Source organism: Ictidomys tridecemlineatus, chromosome 6, assembly GCF_052094955.1.
Source record: "Ictidomys tridecemlineatus isolate mIctTri1 chromosome 6, mIctTri1.hap1, whole genome shotgun sequence".
Taxonomy (NCBI): Eukaryota; Metazoa; Chordata; class Mammalia; order Rodentia; family Sciuridae; genus Ictidomys; species Ictidomys tridecemlineatus.
Window position 1 is genome coordinate 140,707,412 of NC_135482.1, and position 19,195 is coordinate 140,726,606.

A 19,195-nucleotide genomic window follows, 5' to 3' on the forward strand; every position below is an offset into this window, starting at 1 on the left:
AAGCTGTCCCTCAAGTTGTTGCCACATAGATCATAACACAGGCAATAGTCATGGTATTTACTTCTGAAAAGCCAGTAGGAGAATCTCTGCTGCTTTTTCACATCTCTCTCACTTCCGACTGTGACTTCTTGATATTCTTGTCCCAATCTCTTTTTATACAATTCTATTCAGATCTTCTTTCCTTTTATCTTCCTGTCCCCCTACACTTCCTTTTGACTGTTACAGTATCTACTAAATCATAGTGAGTTTAAGATTGATAGTTGTAACTCATCTATGACTTATAATAGTTGTTTTGACTGGCTGGGTTACAAACATGTCAAACCACAATTGATTCTTATATTTAAAACAACTTCCACTAAGCCCTTATATTTTTTCATTTTCATTTTCATTTTTTTTTCATTTACACTAAGGATAAAATTCTTTTAAATAAATATCTCTTTGTGCCTTTAGTTTGTGAGTTGTCATCTTGCAAACCAGACAGTAAGTTTTCTGACATATTTATAACCTATATTAATCTTTAGTCTTTTATTTCAAAAGTTTATTTTACAAAATAAGATCTAGTAGTTTTTTGTTTTTATTTTTAATACTTTATAATCAAGCACTATTGAATACTGCTTGGTTTGCTATTTCATTATTTTTAAATATTTGTCTGACCTGGAACTAATTCTGTCAGTAGCCCTTTTCTGCCCCTTTTATTTTTTAAGATGACATCACATGGAAAAGAATCATGACAACTCATAGAAGTACAAACAGCTGTGTAATAAATTTATAAGTATATAGATAGAAGGTGGTTATACTTGTAGATGATTTTTTTTTAGAGAGAGAGAATTTTTTTTTAATATTTATTTTTTAGTTTTTGGCGGACACAACATCTTTGTTTTGTATGTTGTGCTGAGGATCGAACCTGGGCCACGCATGCCAGGAGAGCGCGCTACCGCTTGAGCCACATCCCCAGCCCTTATAGATGATTTTTTTATTCTCTTGGTCTTGTCTTCGTGGTTACGATAAAGGTGACAAGATTGATGGGAAAACTTTGCACGTGATCACCCTTAAAGTATCTTTGCCAAGTTTTATTCTGTTACTCTTTTTTTTTTTTTTTTTTTTGCTAACCTACTCATACTACTAATTCACCACATTCTTAGGTAAACTTTAGTTACAGTAAAAAAAAAAAAATAGTTGACGTAAGGTACTCAATTGAATTTTCAATACATTTTAAGATCTCATGGAATTGAAGCCTGAAATATACTGCTAGTTTTATAAAAATTGAATCTCCACTTCTTTTTTCTCAGAATTTGGTCATTGTTCCATAAATCTTATATTCTAAAATTAATTCTTCATTGATAGTATGAAATGTTGGAGATTTTCTCAGGAAAATTTAGGAAGCTTTTCAGGGCAATTGTCATAATTTTAAATGGTTAAATGCCTTATAAACAGATAATGAAGAGAATTATGACCTTGTAATTGATATATGTTCATATCATCAACATCATCATTTGTGTCTATTATAGAAATTGACATTATAAAGAAGTAGTTGTGATTCAGTGATACATATATGTGAGGATTCAAAATTATGTTTCTAATAAAATTGAAAATTGAACTTTTCTTCTTTGTGTCATATCAGTCCAAACTTTCAGATGATTGTTTAATTTGGGATCCCTAGAAGACACAATTTAGCTTAGTAAGTTTTTACCTAGATGATTGTGTCATATAGGTTGAACATATTTAATTCAAAAGTATAAAATCTGAAATGCTGAAAAATCTGAATCTTTTGAGTGTTGACATAATGCCACAGTGGAAAATTCTGTATCTGACCTCATGTGACAGGTCACAGTTAAAATGTAGGTGTGATAAAAGTATTGTATAAAATCACTACCGTGTAATCCCAGTTCTTTCAGAAGCTGAAGCAGGAAGCTTCCAATTTCAAGGCCAGCCTTGACAACTCAAGAAAGACCTTGTCTCAAAATAAAAAGGGTTGGAGATGTAGCTCAGTGATTAAATGCCCTGGGTTCAATTTTCAATATTTCAATACATGAATAAATAACTGTAACCTGAATATATAAGGTGTATATGAAATGTAAGATTTTTTAAATTGAGTAAGGTTTTGAGTAGCATGATAAAATATCACACCATACCTTTCCATCCTATGTAGGAAACACATTATTCCCTTGTCCAATGTGTGCATGGTACCTGTGCTAGTCCCTTAGAAGCCATCTCAGTCATCAGATCTGCTGTTGCAGGATCATAGGGCCTTTGTTCAAGTACCACTTATTTTACTTAATAATGGCCCCAAAGTACAAGAGTAGTGACACTGCCAATTTTAATATAGCTTATTGCCAAAAGTGTTTTATTATTATTAGTGATTACTGTTAATCTCTTACTGTGACTAATTTTTAAATTTAACTTGTATAGGAAAGAACATGGTGTAAAAATAGCCTTTTCTATGGTTTCAGGCATCCACTGAGGATATTGAAACAGATCCCCTGTGGATCAGGAGGACTACTGTAGTAGAAAAGAGCACTTCTGAGTTATTTCTTTTCCTTCTGTGGTTTCAAACTTGCCATCTGGTTTGTTTTTTGTAATTGAAGTCTGAAAGAAATAACCAATACTTTCCATTGTCCTGACATTTTCATAATTTTTATACCAGGTTTTCTAAAGCATTAACTATCTTAATTAGGTGATTTCAGTTCCAAGACAGTAGACTAACAGGATGCCAGCTTCCTGTTAGGACGTGCCACTAAGTTTGATTGACATTATATTAAGTGATGGTAGTATTGAGAATAATCCCTGAAAATTGACCTCTCCTAAAATTGTCTTTACAAAACAAACAAACAAACATACGAATGAAAAGACTGTGTCCTGCTACTGGTATTTTGTTTTAAAATTTATCATAGTGTATTTCAACTTTTTAAATACATTTAAAAATGTATTTAATAATTTAAGTACCATACTTAATTGCCTAGGAATTTGTGATTTATAAGATACTGATTTTAGGAATCTTAATTATTCTGAATGTATTGTAAATTGTAAATGTTGATATTTTCTTAGACTAGTAATGTATCTAGCACTAATCTATAAATATCTTTAGCATTTACTAGGGGCTACTCCAAAGGATTTAGTTTTACAAAATTAGTCTCTATCAGGTGTCGTGAAAAGAGGCTGTATAGTTTTGGTTTTTTTGGGTTTTTTTTGCAGTACTTGGGTTTGAACTAAATCTTTGAGTTACATCTCCAGCCCCACCCCCCCCTTTTTTTTTTTTTTTTTTGGAGACAGAATCTTGCTAAACTGCACAGGCTGGCTTTGAATTTAACAATCCTCCTGTCTCAGCCTCTCAAGTTGTTGGAATTACAGGTGTGCACCGCCCTGCCTAGCTTATGTAGATTATTTGTGTTCCTTTCAGCTCATAGTCTTATTAGCATACTATTAGAGACGTTCTTAAATTCAAAATGGTCCAGATATACTTTGTTTTGAAGTTTTGAAATTTTCTGGGTAGATGCCATAGCTGATATAATTGAACACTAGTGACCTGAAGAAGCTTACTATTATAGGGATTGCATATTAAATCCAAATTTTAAATTGTTTTATTTTATGGCACGTGATATGTAATTAATTTTCTTTGGTATTTAGTTCAGTGAAAGATGGCATATTGATTGTCTCAGAATATTAGAGTACATGAGCCTATTTTTCATTTTGCCTTTCTCCTATTTTCCTCAATTTATTGTTCATTCCTTTAAACATTTACTAAATATAAATTAAAATAATAGTTACAATTTATTGAGCATGTACTCTGGCAGGAACTATGGTGGATGCTTTGCATATTATTAATTCATTTAATCATATGAAATGCAAAATATATATTGTTATTTCCATTTGATAAGCAAGCAGGTTTGAAGAAAGAAAATGTAATAAGAGCTCAAGAACTGGGATTTGGATCCTGTCTTGTCCTTTCCCAATTCAAAACTGTTTCTACCATGATGCATATCTTTTAAGATGTTCAAGCTGTGTATAGCACACCACTGATTGTAGACTTAAAAAAATAGTATGGTTAGAGGATAAGCTGGAGAATACCAGTAGATGAAATATAGTATAAACATAGAGATGTTTGTTTTGAAAGACTAGTAAAGAATAACATTTAATATAGCATGACAGGACTGTGATTATAGTTTAGTGGTAGAGCACTTGCCTCGCACATGTGAGGCACTAGATTCAATCCTCAGCACCACATAAAAATAAATAAATAAAATAAAGGTATTATGTCCATCTACCAAAAACTAAAAACATTTAAAAATATATGTATAGCAAGACAGTTTGATTGTATGGGTTTGGGGAGATGGGTTATTGCTCTTCTTGCCTCTCCCACAATATTTTTTAAAAGATTTTATTCTATTTTTATAATACATGGATTATAATAATGTTATCTAAAACATTATCATAATAATAAACTAAACACATATTTTACATGTATTTGTTAAAAATGAGAAATAGTCCATGGTTTCTATGAAATAGAAAACATTATCATAATAATAAACTAAACACATATTTTACATGTATTTGTTAAAAATGAGAAATAGTCCATAGCATTTCTATGCTTTCTAATCTCAGAATCATATAGAATATATTTATAGAGGAAATGATTTTTATAGAGAAACAAACTATATAAATTTTGAACAGATAAAACAATTTTTAGAGCCAGAGCATTCTGTGTAATAATAGTATATGTATTAACTAAAGATATTTTATATATAAAAGTCCTGATTTGTGTAACTGAAAAAAATTAGTTGGGAATTTTTGGAAAAAAGTATAAACTGGTTTAAATATAGATATTACAATATTAGTGTTCTGTTTCTGCTTTAATTTAAATTTATATACTAATCAGTTCATATCATCTTTTTGTAATAAATATCTAATGATTTGTTTTGTTTGATTCTTAGAGGATTTTAGTTATTCTCCGTAGAACAGCTTAGAAGTCAGTAGATAAGCAGGTATAGGGGTACTATGACTTCTTAATAAATAGTATTCTGGCCCATAAATGAACATTCTTTTGGTATTTCTTTTTAAGAATCTCCTTTATTTTCATTTTTTTGCCTCTTGAAAATGACTTAAAATTTTCACTAGCATAGTTTGACTTCCTAATTGTAAGAGATTTTTGTCTAGCTATAGTTTAGTGTGACATTTACAAGAACATGTATGTACAGAGTAATACTGAATTTAAGTCATCATACTCATCACCATAGAAAATATTAATCAACTTGGAGGAAAAGATCTCAAAAGTAACATTTAGTTTTTTGTATGTGGCTGATGCTTATTATGGCAGTTTCGGTTGTTCTAATACTTCATCCCTTCAGTTTTTACAAATGTGATAATAAATGATGATGCTTTATGTTTACTTATAATTTTAATGCCCTATTTATCAACAGGGAACCTTGCCTCGCTTGCCTAAATCCACCATTGTACCATTGAACAGTTGGTATGAAGGAGAGAAGGCACTTAATGATAGTAGCATGGGGATGATAATAAATTAACAGTGTTACATTTAATTTAATAATCCTTATGTTATTTTATACTCAAGGTATGCTAGAAAGTTGAAAATATCCAATTTCAGAAGAGTTATATAAGAAAGAAATGTGACTGATGTGCTGAAGTGTATAGTATTAGATAGAAGGAAGAAAATAAGGATTTTAGAGCAACAAGAATTAAAATGGGCTCCACAAAGCCATGTCCTCATCTCCTGCATTAAATCTCCTCTCTAGGGGAAAAAAAAAAAATCATTAGGGCTTGCACACATACTGTTTTTCTCTTGAAGTTGTTAAGAAAACACGGGGAATAAAAAAAAAAATTCCCACAGTATGACAGTAATTATAAAAATCTTTATTTTGCAAAATTGCTTTTTTCTTCATAAAAGCTATGTTTATTCACTCTAGAAAATACTGAAGAATACTCATTTATCCCTTCCACAATATTATTTGGGGACTTACCAGGAGCCAGTTACTGTGTTGGAAGAGAGATACTGATAAACAAAATAGGTCAGAGATTTTTAAAATGTAGCAAAACAAAGGCTAGAACAGTTCTGGATTGTATGCTGCCCTGCAGGTACTATAGTAGCACAGAAGAAGGGTTTCTGACTCAGTGGTAGGGGTTGGAGAATATGGTTCTGTTAGAAAAGGTAATATCTAACCTGAGACCTGAGGAGAAACTGGAGAGAAGAGGCTTGGGACATGTCCAGGTGCTGTGCAGGCATGGACATGTGTATGTATGCTTGCGCACAGTGTGCACAACTAATAAATTGAAAATACTCAGAATAAGACTCATCACTTGCACCAGAAAACAAAACTCTGTTGTAGGGTAACTGTTGTTAACTGTTGGAGAAAGGCAAAACTGTGGCTAGAAAAACCCTTTCTTTGAAAAGGACATTACAAATATTAAATTTTTTCTAATTGTAATAGCATGTTTATGGTATGAAATTTAATATGTTTACAGAAAAGGAAAAGGAGAAGAGTCACCTAAGTTACCCAACCAGATGTAGTCCTAGAGCTTTGTCTAACTAGTGCTTCTTTTATCCCTGGCAAAAATAATATTTTTATGGTAATCCTAACCTGAGTTCCAGAATATTGAAGATAACTCATAGTTATTGATGATTTAATGTTAGTAGAATAATGGTGTTTTGCTTGAAGATAGATATGTGAGAGGGAGGTTAATAGTTGGGCTTGGAACCTGAATGAATGGTCAGTCCCTGCTCTACCTTGTGCTAGTGGTCTTATGGGGCAGACCGCTCAGAAAACATACCAAGTCCATTTTGTCCTAATAAGAGAGTCTTTATTTAGCCTGCCGGCTGGTGACTGCTCCCCACAGGACCCATAACTCATAACTGTCTTTGCAAGGAACAGCCTTGAGCCTGAGCATTTCAGGGTCCTTAAAGGCAAAAACCACATCCAGGTTGACATAGCTGCAAACAAGCAGGGGTACAGAAACTGAATTGAACAGTTAGCAAAACAATGCAGTGGGTCCATTGGTATTTCCCACAGGACTTTCCAGGTTGACATAGCATCAAGCAAGCAGAAGGGAAGTGCCACCTAAGTTACCCAACCAGATATAGTCCTAGAGGACTAGTTGTACTAGTTGAGTACAAGTTAGAGAATGGTTACTAACATCTAGACAATCAATCTCTGACAGAGTCATTGCCCAAGAAAAAATGGGAACCAAAGAGAGAACAATTTTACATTGTATAAGAATTGCCATTTTGTGTTGCCAAACATGCTATACTAAGCAACTATTTATAGGTACAGAGGCAGAGTGTTCTCATGGGAGAAGCATTTCTCAGGGTAAAATGGAGCCTGTATGGTCATTGCCCATATAGCCTGGCCCGTAATAGTTTGTGACCTTGGGCAAAGCCTCCTCAGCGTCCTTATCTGTAAAATGGGGGTATTATTGTGTCCTAAAGTAAGCTCGTCCGTCCGTCCTTCCTTCCTTCCTTCCTTCCTTCCTTCCTTCCTTCCTTCCTTCCTTCCTTCCTTCCTTCCTTCCTTCCTCCCTCCCTCCCTCCCTCCCTCCCTCCCTCCCTCCCTCCCTCCCTTCCTTTTTTTTTTTTTTTGTATTATGGGAATGCACCTTGGATTTACATGCATTTTGAGCATGGTGGGAGGGGGCATCTTTGCACTTGTGTTGTTGCTGAATGTTGCACTATGTCTTAAAGTTCTCATGATTTGTTTGTTTATAGTTGGAATTATCTGCTTTATGACCCCTAGTTTTTAAATTTACTTTTCTCTCTCATGGTGGTTTTGAATACTAAAAAACTTAATTTTTTTGAACATAAAATATAAGAAATATGTTTATTTTAAACTTGGTCTTCTGTTTAATGTGTGTCATAGTTATGAAAGAATTTGAGAACAAAAAACAACAGTATATCTTTGATTAATTGATCAAAGAAAATTGTCATGTGAGATTAAAAAAACTAGTGTTAGTTTATGTGTGATCATTGTTTCTTGGATTTGGTATTTTTATTTGAGTAAGTTGATATCAATTTGGGGATATTAGAATACATAGTATTTTCCCTTTGAAATTAATTATTAATGATGATTATATTTTTATTTAGAATTCATGAAGCAGGTTACTAGCCCAGGACCTTTGTATGTATTATTCCCTCTTCTTGGGCTACTTAAGTTTCCCTGCTTTCATAGCATTCTCATTTTTTTTAAAAAATTTCTTTTAGTTGTCAACAGACTTTATCTATCTATCTATCTATCTATCTATCTATCTATCTATCTATCTATTTTCTGTGTGCTGAGGATCAAACCCAGGGCCTCACACATGCCAGACAAACACTCTACCACTGAGCTACAACTCCAGCCCTTTCTTCTCATTATTTAGGGCTCAACTGGAAACATCACTGCTTCAGAGAGATTTTTTTTTCTACTACATTGGTGTAACTTGTCAATTTTATCTTAGTAGCCTGTTTAGTTCCTTCATATATTTTGTCAGTTTTAAGCTATGATGTTCTGTTTATATATTTGCTGTCTGCCTCTTCCCAATATAACTGAAGTACCACAGAATATGGGGTATAGTTCCTTAGCCTATTGCTTCATAAATAGTGATTTAAGAGAGTGTTGACCCATCTTTCAGTGTCCACTAACTAAAAGGAGTAACTGAGAGAAGGAAAGAGAGAAATAATATCTTTCTTATTGTACAGGGCCACACAGCTGCTCAGAGGGAGCACTAGGATTTAATTCTAGTGGTCATTTTACTTCCAAAGACCTCATGGACCCTTCGGAAAGTAATTTTACATATTTTTTTTTCAAATTGAGTCTTCACCATAATCCTGTGGTGTAGGTATCATTATCCACACATTATAGATGAGGAAACTAGAGTTTTTGTGCTGTTGTCAAAGACTCATTACTAGGAAGTAGGAGGCCAGTTTATTTGGTTTTAAGCTCAGTGTTCTCTACAGTAAGTCAGAGATGGTTTTTTTATAAGCTTACTTTTCTTTTACATAGTACCAGGCTTTCCCTGCAATCATTTGAACTCTGTCTAAATGTACCCCAATGTGTTTTAATGCAGACCTCTCCTACAGAAGGCAGAAGACTACATTTTCTGTTTAATGTTGCACTCTTAGCTAAGCAGAAGTGATAGGGTTAAACAGGTAGTAATTGTGAACATAAAGGCTTTTTCTATTCTCAGTGTTTTTAGTAACTCTTTTACCAAATATTTACTGAGTGCCATGTATTTGTCTGACTTGTGGCAAGTAAACACTGAAGCAAACAATACTGAATATACCTTCAGCTTGGCTGTCATGTAACAGTGTTTAAAAAATGTACTACTAACAGAAATCAATGAGATACCTCTATGCATTCACTTGGAAAGATGCTGGGTTAGTAAGCCTCTCTGTGACAAATACTTGAGAAGAACATCTTAGAGGAGAAAAGATTTAATTTGGCTCATAGTTACAGAGATTTCAGTGCATTGTTGGCTGACTCCATTGCTTTGGGCTTGAAGCAAGATAGAATTTTATGGTGGAAGAGCATGATGAGGAAAAGTGTTCTCTTCATGGAGCCAGGAAACAGAAAGAGAGAAAGGGAGAGGCAGTTTGAGATAATAAGGCATTAAGGGCAAGACATATTCCCCAAGGGTACTCCCCCAGTGACCTACTTCCTCCAAGTATGTCCCACATGCCTACAGTTTACACTACCTTCTGTCGTTCATTCAGCTATTAGTGGATGGATATCAATCCACTGAAGAGGTCTAAGCCCTTAAGATTCTATCCCCAAATGTCTCACCTCTGAGTCCTGATGTACTAGAAACCAATCCTTTAATGTGTGAGCTTTTGGGAGACATTCCACATCTGAACCATAACAGACACCCATGCTGTTATGGTTAATTTAAAAAGTCCATTGCAGCCTGTAAGATATAACATATTTACTTTTTTTGTTTTTTAAAAAACTAAATATGCAGGATATATCTATATGAATTGCATTTAAGAAAATAACCTCTGATACCATTAATAATGGCTATATCTACAAGTGGGATTAGAAAGACATATTTTTTATGATAGGACTACAAGTAATTTTTAAATTTCTAAAAATTTCTTAGCATTTTTTATGCGGAAAAATTTTAAAGGTTGTATATATATACATATATATGTATATATATATATATTTAATCTGGAGAATATTTCTAATATATTTAAGTGAATAACAATATTTGATTTTCTTTTTTGTTTGTCTCACCACTGTCTTTTTTTTCCCCCAACTCTTCTTGATTTTCTGATGTATCTAAATTTTCTCTATACTATGACTTTTATAACATGGCAATGAAGGGGTTTTATTAAAGCATTCTTCCTGCTCTGCTTTCAACATTAAAAATAAACAAAAACTAAAGCAAGTTTAGGATTCTAAGTAAAGAAGGGAATTGTGGTAGTGCAAATTTGTAAATAAGGAAGTATCTTATAATCTAAATACCATTTTTTTATGATTGCCATTAAGTTTATTTGCTTAATTGTGGTGCTAATGATAATAATTACCATAAAAACAATAGTTCATATTTATTGAAAGTTACTTTTATTGAAGCCAGATATAATTCTAAGAACTTTGTATGGAGAATATAAATATATATGTCTGCATATATATATATATATATATATATATATATATATATATATATATACATACACACACAAACACACACAGTTAATCTTCTAAAATATATACTTTGTTCTTATCCCCATGTTAAAGATGAGGTTCAGAAAAGTTAGTTATCTTGCCTAAGGTTTTAGAGCCTAGTAAATGGCAGACCTATGGTAGATGCTATGCTATTTTTAAGTGCCATTTTGTGAGCTTCTAAATACTAGTCCAACTGTAATGGGTTTTAATTTTTTTGCAGTTATTGAAAAGAAATTATTATTTTTAGGTCAGAATTCTGATAGTTCTAGTATCCAAATTTATTTTTCAGCCTATCAAGGATTGTTAAAGAACATTGTAATTTCTGTATTTCCCCAAAATGAACAGATACAGGAGAAAAAATTGTAGCTAATATGTTGTTGGTTACATTCTGTTTTTTTTTTTTTTTGTCTGTTTATTTATTGGTTTGTTTCTTTTTCTTTTTCTGAGTAGGCAGTTTGACATATAGGAAAAATCTTGGCCTTTAGCTCCATTTAGATTTTACTTTAATTCTTGTTCAGCATTTTCTAATGCAAATCTTTTATTGAGGCACATTACTTTGTTTCTTCTCTTGTAAAATAATGCTAATAATAATGACCTTTCAGGGTGGTTGTAAGGGGTACATGACATAAAGTAGGCAAAAGATCTTTAATGTATAAAAATTTTACAAAATAGAAAAAACTGTGAAAATTCTCAGATCAATGTGATAAATATTTCTTAATGAGACCCTGTCTCAAAAAAAAATAAAAATAAAAAGGACTGGTATGTAGCTCAGTGGTAAAGCACTCCTGGGTTTAATATGCAGTGCCAAAACAAAAGAAAAAGAATTGTTATTTGCATTATTTATGGTGTAGGACAAAAGAAACATTGTTCACCAAAGACAAATCAATGTATTTAATAATAATGTTATAAGCATGCTATGTGAAAAAAGAGGAAGATAGAAATAGAATTCAAATTACTACGTGAAATACAGCCATTAATATATTATCTATTATTATGTATTTACCATGTTACTACTTTTGGTTTCAAGTTGGATATTACCTGTATTATTATGCTTAGTAAGATTTTTGATGCTCTTTTCTGTATTTTTAAGTAGTACATGCTCTTAATTACTTTGATAGGTCAAGAAATTATTTTTCTATAATAGCATATCTGTTTGAAATATAAACAGCCATTCAGATCCAGAAATATTTAAGAAGGAACATATTTGCAAATGCTCTAATATGAATGATAATGATAGCTGTACATATTTAAATTAGAGCAGGATTCAGAAAGGGGAATAAGTGTTATACAGTTTCATAGTTGTTTCTGAGTTAGCAATTTGAAGTTTTATTTCATTAATATTTTGGGACATGAATTACCAGAATAGCTTATAGATAATTATAAAAATGGAAACATTCAGCAACAAAGACAAATGACTTTTCTACCATTTTTTCTTAGTTCACATCATTGCTTTACTCATCCAATGGTGCTAACCTAAGACAATCCTATGTTAGAAATACAGGATTCAAAAGGGCTGGGGATGTGGCTCAAGCGGTAACGTGCTCACCTGGCATGCACGGGGCACTGGGTTCGATCCTCGGCACCACATAAAATAAAATAAAGATGTTGTGTTCGCTGAAAACTGAAAAATAAATATTTAAAAAAAAACAAGTAAAGAATTAAAATATGAGGTAGGAAAGTGGAGGAAGGTATTAAAATAGTAATTCCATAATTTTGCATTAATATGATAATTTTTGGTGTATTACCTTTCAGAACCTAAGTCACAGCTGCAACAATTTCATCAGGGACAGCACAGAATGTCAAGTACTGAACAAAATGGAGTAAAAGATAATAATCAACCAAGACATCTTCCTCGAAGTGATACCAGGCAGCCACGAAATGAAAAACCTCCTCGTTTTCAAAGAGACACCCAAAATCCAAAGTCACTTTTAGAAAGCAGTGGATTACCTAGAAATAGAGCTTCTGAAAGACCAAGTACTTCTTCAGGATCTGAAGTATGGGCTGAAGAAAGAATCAAGTGTGATCGACTGTATTCTAGATATGACAGTACTAAAGATGCTTCATATCCTCTAAGCTCTCAGCACAATGATGGTGCTTTTAAAAAAAGAGAGAACTCTATGCAAAGCAGATCAGGAAAAGGCCCATCTTATTCAGAGGCAAAAGAAAATCCACTTCCTCAAGAATCCATAGATTATAATAACCAAAAACGAGGGAAAAGAGAAAACCAAACAGGTAATCCTGGTCATTTTTATGACAGGAAATCACGAACAATAAACAATGAAACTTTCAGTGGTGTGAAAATTGAAAAACATTTTAATGTAAATACTGATTACCAAAATTCTGTCCGAGCTAATAGTTTCATTGGTGTTCCAAATGGAGAGACAGAAATGCCACTGAAAGGAAGACGAGTAGGACCAATTAAGCCTGGAGGACCTGTCACAGCTACACCTTATGATGAGAAAGTATTTTACAATAGTGGGCCCAAAAGAAGATCAGGCCCAATTAAGCCAGAAAAAGTGCTAGAATCATCTATTCCTGTGGAGTATGCAAAAATGTGGAAACCTGGAGATGAATGTTTTGCACTTTATTGGGAAGACAACAAGGTATGAATGCTATAAACATGTTAAGTACTAATATTCCCAAATGTAACATTCTGGTGGGAATTTATAGAAAGCCATTACTTGGAACTGTGTATTTGGTTCTGCACTTGTACTTGTTTAAAGCCTTTAAACAGTTTTATAGTTTATAAAAGAGAAACATTTAATTTTTTTATGGATGCTTAGACATCTTTCCCTTAAGATTTGATTAAGTTAGGTTTAATTTTAGCTTTCATATTATAAAATTATATCAGTGATTAAGTATAGTCCAACTTTATTTCACTTGTCATTTGCTGACTTAAAAATGTTTTTCATTTTAGTAAAATTTTACTGATTCATAAGGAACAAATTTGTTGTGTGGTATAGAATAAAATTCTGCAGATTTTCATTTAAAGAGAACATATACATTCAGGCTACTTTAAAAAAAATTAAGAGCATGTGATTAATTATTTACCTTATAATAAATGATTTAATGTTTATTAGATTGATAATTTAGAGGTTTTAATTTTTACATTATATGGTAGCTGAAAGGGAAAGAAGGAAGTTGGGAGAAAAGATAAAATCAGAACAAGCAGGAATCTGGCAGATCAAGTAAGAGCTTAGACAGAGAAGACCAACACGCAAGAACAGGAAAGGCATGGACAGAAGGCCCCTTGGAGAGAAGTATTTTGTACATTCTCCTTTTACCCAACATGTTTTCAACCAACTGCTCTTCTTATTATTGAGGGCTTGACCTGAACATCAGCTCCTAGAAGAAGCATCTATGCTTTCCCTCAAACGTGATTTTCCTTCTCAATGCTTTGTTCACTTTAATTTTAAACTTACCATAATTTGTAAATATTTTTGGTTTTGATTCCTCAGTTGGTATCTTTCTCCTCTGCCTTACTATTAAATTCTTTAAAGGCAGGATTATGCCTGGTTTACTCCTCCCTACAGCATAGGGTTTTTTTTTTTTTTTAATTGTTGACTATTGATTAGTTAACCTAGGTGGGGATACTTAACAGAAAAAAATAGAGTGGTGAGGGGTCTGAAATAAGTATTTCATAGTTAGAATTCTATTAATTGATAAAGTAAGGGTGTGTCCATGCAAGTGGGTGTGTTCATGAAAGTGTGTGGCTAACGGGCATGGAGGTAAATGTAACTGAAGTTGTTAAGGAACTGAAATTCAGACAAGGGAATTTGGATGGATCCTTTACAAGGATGCCTTAAGACTTGGGATCTGGAACCAAGTCCTGTTATATTCAATGATTATAAGGTATAAGCATGATGTTAATCATTACCTGATAATGGCAACAAGGGGGGCGGAAAGGGTGGGAAATCTAGATGGCATTACCTTTTAAAGCTTTTATATGAATATGGGATAGTATTTGCTTACCAGTGGCTCTCTGTATGTCCAGTCTTTATTCAAGGAGAGAAAGAAGGAAGAAGACAAAACTGTCCGTGTGTCCTTTTTTTTTTCTGGAAAAGCAAAAGCTTTCCCAGGAATACTAGCAAGACTTTAATTAAATCTCATTATTTGAACCATTCCAAATGGCCACTTTCTGGCTGTCAGAGAAGCTTGGAAAGCAGATACAGTTTCTGCACTATCTAGACTCTGGTTCTACCAATTCAGACCACTTAACTTTCTAAAATTAAGGATTTATTTGATTTGGGTAGTAGGGAGGATTTCTTACATTTAGCTATTTCTCTCTCATTATAGAGGCAAGAGAAAGTGGTTAGTCTTTATCAAACCAACATTGATTTCTTGAAAGGGAATGCCCACTGTGTCAGATGCTTTTGTGAATGACTAAGGTGAGGTTCATGGAAGCATGTTTTCTCTAGGGACAACTTCTATATGAAGTTGTTGATGACCTGGTTTGTAAATATTCAAGCTTTCCACTGAAATCTCACAAAGATTGTGGAAGTAAAGGCAAAGCTTAAAACCAGCCCTCCACAGGAATATGGACAACTCCTATACTATGTAGGCCTGCTGAAAAGAAAGAGAAAAATTAGCATTGGTGATGAAAACCCACAAATGAAACAACAGAGAGGAATAACAGGTCTGCATCTATTCAGATAATTGGACTTAGCAAACAAATTCCTTCAACAAATATTAATTGAGTATTGAACAAAACATTATGAGTAGCTGCTAAGTGCCAGGTGCTTGGAATGTATAAGATAATTCAGACTATGTGCTGTCACCCAAATGCTTCCAAATACCTGATAGGATTAAGTTTTAATCTTAATTATAATTATCTATAAAAATCTATAATAATAAATTTATCTATTACCTTAGTTGAATACGTTTAAAAAAAACCCTAGCCTGGTTATGGTGGTTCACAGCTGTAATCCCAGCAGCTCAGGAGTCTGAGGCAGGAGGATTACACGTTCAAAGCCAGCCCTCTCTTAAAATAAAAAAGGGCTAAGTATGTGGTTCAGTGGTTAAGTACCCTGGGTTCAATTCCTAGTACCATAAATATAAACTAAAAAAATTAAAAATAAACTTCTAGAACATAGTACCTAATACCCAAAATGTTTCAAGCTATGAGAGTGTTCTTAGAGTAACTGGATAATATTTTAAGGTGACTACTTTTTAAAAATTGTATACTTTCAGTTTAGGATAAGGACTATAGACTCTTAACTATATTATACTCTTAAGTATTGAAAATAAGATAAGCAACATTCTCCTGTGAAAGACAGAATTAGTTATCCTCTGAAACCATACTACTTAAGAGGTAGTTTTTAAATGTGTTGTCAAGAATAGAAAACTTTCCAATTTCCAACCAGAGACAAGGATGGAAATTTAAGAAAAGGAATTGACTGTAACTGTCAGTAAGAAACCATAATCTTTGTAATTGCATGTAATGATATTTTGGAGATAATCAGTGTAATCTGTTGTTTTAAAAAATTCTTCATAGTACCTTTCCTTCTTTCTAGCATTGTTTCCAAAGAAGGATCTGAGAATTGGTGGGCAATTCTCCTTCTTCATTGAGACTGCCAGACTAGTTCAGCTCTTTCTCCCCTCTGACCTGGAATATTTTAACAGCTTTCAAATTGATTTCCTTGCCTTAAACCCCATTATTCTTAAATTTGTCATTAATAGTGCCACCATTGTGATTCTTCTCTTTGAACATGCTATTGTTTTTCCTTAAAATCTTTTACCTGCTGATGAAATACAGACTTGAGCATGCATACAGACCTTCCATTATCTGATCCTTACATACTTATCCTACATTTCTTGTTGGTTTAAACACCTTCTCACATCATAATTAATTTAAAACTGTTTTTAGTTTTTTACACTCAGCTTCATGTTTTATGTCTTTGTAACTTCCCCTGGAATACCTGTCACTGCTCTTTATTTGACTAAATGCTCTTCACCCTTGAACCCATGCCATCTACCTCAGGAAGTTTTTCCTAAGCTCCTCAGTTTAAGTGCTACATCTCTACACCTGTATTATAATACTTATATAGAAGTGGGTGGGGTTTTTAGTATGAATCATTTTTCTTAAACTATAAGGTATTTTTGTATTAAAGATTTGACTTTATTTGGGGTGGGTAGAGTTTCTTAAATGAGGCCTTTTAAAAACTCACCTCTATGTCACGAGCTGAAAATACAAACCAGATAAGTGGTATACACGTCCTAAGTTCATAAGAGTATCAACTTATTTGTCTTCCTATGTCTGTTGAACTTCTTTGAACTGACACATAACTTCAGAAGTTCATAATTGAAGCATGTATGCAGCACAATTCACAAAACACAAGAATGTGAGGCTAAAAAATAAAGGAGGAAGTGAGAAAGTGTTATGTATACCCAAGACTCTTAAGACAGTCCCAACATGGTGACTAAACCTGCAACAACCAGACCTGGGAAGGAAAACCATGGATAAACTGAACACTTTTGTAGTATAAAATACACTAGTTAAATATAGCTAAAAACCAATTATTTCCTTATATTCTTGGGGTAATAAGATTTTTTTTGAAGGATGTAGAGAATGTGAATTTTTATTGCCTTTATTCTGGTGAACTTTTGAAGAGATACTATTAGTAGATATATTGTTACAGTCAAGCATCCAGCTGTCCTACCTTGAAGAAAATGTTCTCTAAGAGCAAATTATTTTTTATATTTATTTCACATTCACTAAACAACTTTCAGACCTATAATTTGGGTCTTGAATGTGTTGATCTATATTGAAGAAGTACTCTATCATATGACCTACTCTCAATTACCATATCAAATTTTTAATTGTAATTATTATGTAAATAAGTTCCTTACAAGTCTGTAATATGCATGAGGTTCTCAGAGGCAAATTACAATGGGATAGATTGTTTCAAACTCTACAAATCCCAGATTTGACTGAAGTGCTTACTCCTTACTCAATATCCTTACCTTACTCCTTACTCAATATCCTTACCTTACATGACCTTTTTTCTTTGTAATTTATTTTTGTTATATATTTCTCTTTTTAAAATAAATTGCTTGTTAATATATTCTGATTTGTATCTATGTATTATTACCTTATCAGTATTAGAGGGTGAACTAATGGTAGGGTTTCTTTCTTAAAAATATTATGCATTGTCTCGTTAAACAGACCATCTCTAGAAGGCATAAAAATAGGGCCACATACATTTTTATATTAAACTTTTTGTTAAATAAACTTAAATAGCAAAAAAAAAACACTACATTATGCATTGTTATAGTGATACACCTTGAAAATTTGTATTTCCATTAACATTGCCTTGGAGGATAGCATTGATTGTCATACTTAAAATTCCTTTTTCCCTTCTCAGTTTTACCGAGCAGAAGTTGAAGCCCTCCATTCTTCTGGTATGACAGCAGTTGTTAAATTCGTTGATTATGGAAACTACGAAGAGGTGCTACTAAGCAATATCAAGCCCATTCAGACAGAGGCATGGGTACGTGATCCAAATTCTGTACAAAGACATAATCTATTTTGAAGAAAACATATAGCTCTAAGACATTAGTTATAGTCATACAAAATTTGCAAATGAAAAAATGTTTTGAATTTGTTTAAAACTGGCTACCCCAAAATAAGATTTTAATTTAATAATTATTCTGAACTAAAATAAAAATGATTGCATTGGAATTACTTTTCTTGTATAATGTGTTGTTTTATTACTTTGGAAATAGGTACTCTTATTTACATGTTTGCCAAAAATTTATATTTGTAAAATGGGTTTTTATGCATATTTTGTTCTTTCCCATATTGTTATTTTAAATCTGACTAAACTATGTCCAGCAGTTGTAATAGTTAAATCTCTGTTGGATACATGTATATTGCTTATTCTTCTAGTTACATGTAAAATTTTAAAAAATACTTTAAATTATATATGAATTCACACTGCATTTGCCCCCCCACACACACATACACACAAATATATGTACAGATTAACAATAAATATCTGTTTGATAATTATTTGATTAGTTTTATTGCCAAATGTTTGTCAAATCTGTGTGATAACTTTGATGATATAATTTAGAGCTTACTGGCCTCATTTAGAGTCCATTTTATATAGAACTCATGATTTTGTATAGTTTCTCAGCCACACTTGGTCAAAAACCTGGGCATAAGAAATCTTAGAATTAGTTTAATAAAATTTTTCTTATTTTTCTCACATTTCCCTGTGGGTAGTTGTAAATAAATTTATTATTGTAAGCCTAATTTGTTCCTATTTCCCTAAAATACCAAAATATGCCAGAAAGTTATATTTAGAAAGTAGCCTTTATCCTTGAAGCATACATTGTTCTCTCATGAGCTGATTTTAGTTTTGATTTTTTAAAGTTTTCTTTTGTATCTTTACTGGTTCCTCTACCCTCAAATATAAATAAAACAACAATATGGAACCTAATAGCAATAATCTATGTTAGGAGCCATGGATCTTTATTTTCTGCCTTTTTTTTTCCTAAAAAAAAATAATTTTCTAGATGATTTATCATCTTATATTTTACAATTT

The 19,195-nt window shown here is 32.6% G+C and overlaps 1 protein-coding gene across 4 annotated transcripts in view; it reads left to right on the forward strand.

The window, feature by feature from the left end:
- The window catches only part of LOC101971599 (tudor domain-containing protein 3), a 126,453-nt gene that overhangs the window by 73,873 nt on the left and 33,385 nt on the right, over nucleotides 1-19,195 (forward strand). For all 4 annotated transcript variants that reach the window (XM_078015808.1, XM_078015809.1, XM_078015807.1 and 1 more), the window contains 2 exons: nucleotides 12,399-13,249; nucleotides 18,011-18,136. In XM_078015808.1, coding sequence (XP_077871934.1) covers nucleotides 12,399-13,249; nucleotides 18,011-18,136 — 977 coding nt within the window. The remainder of the gene's footprint in view (nucleotides 1-12,398; nucleotides 13,250-18,010; nucleotides 18,137-19,195) is intronic.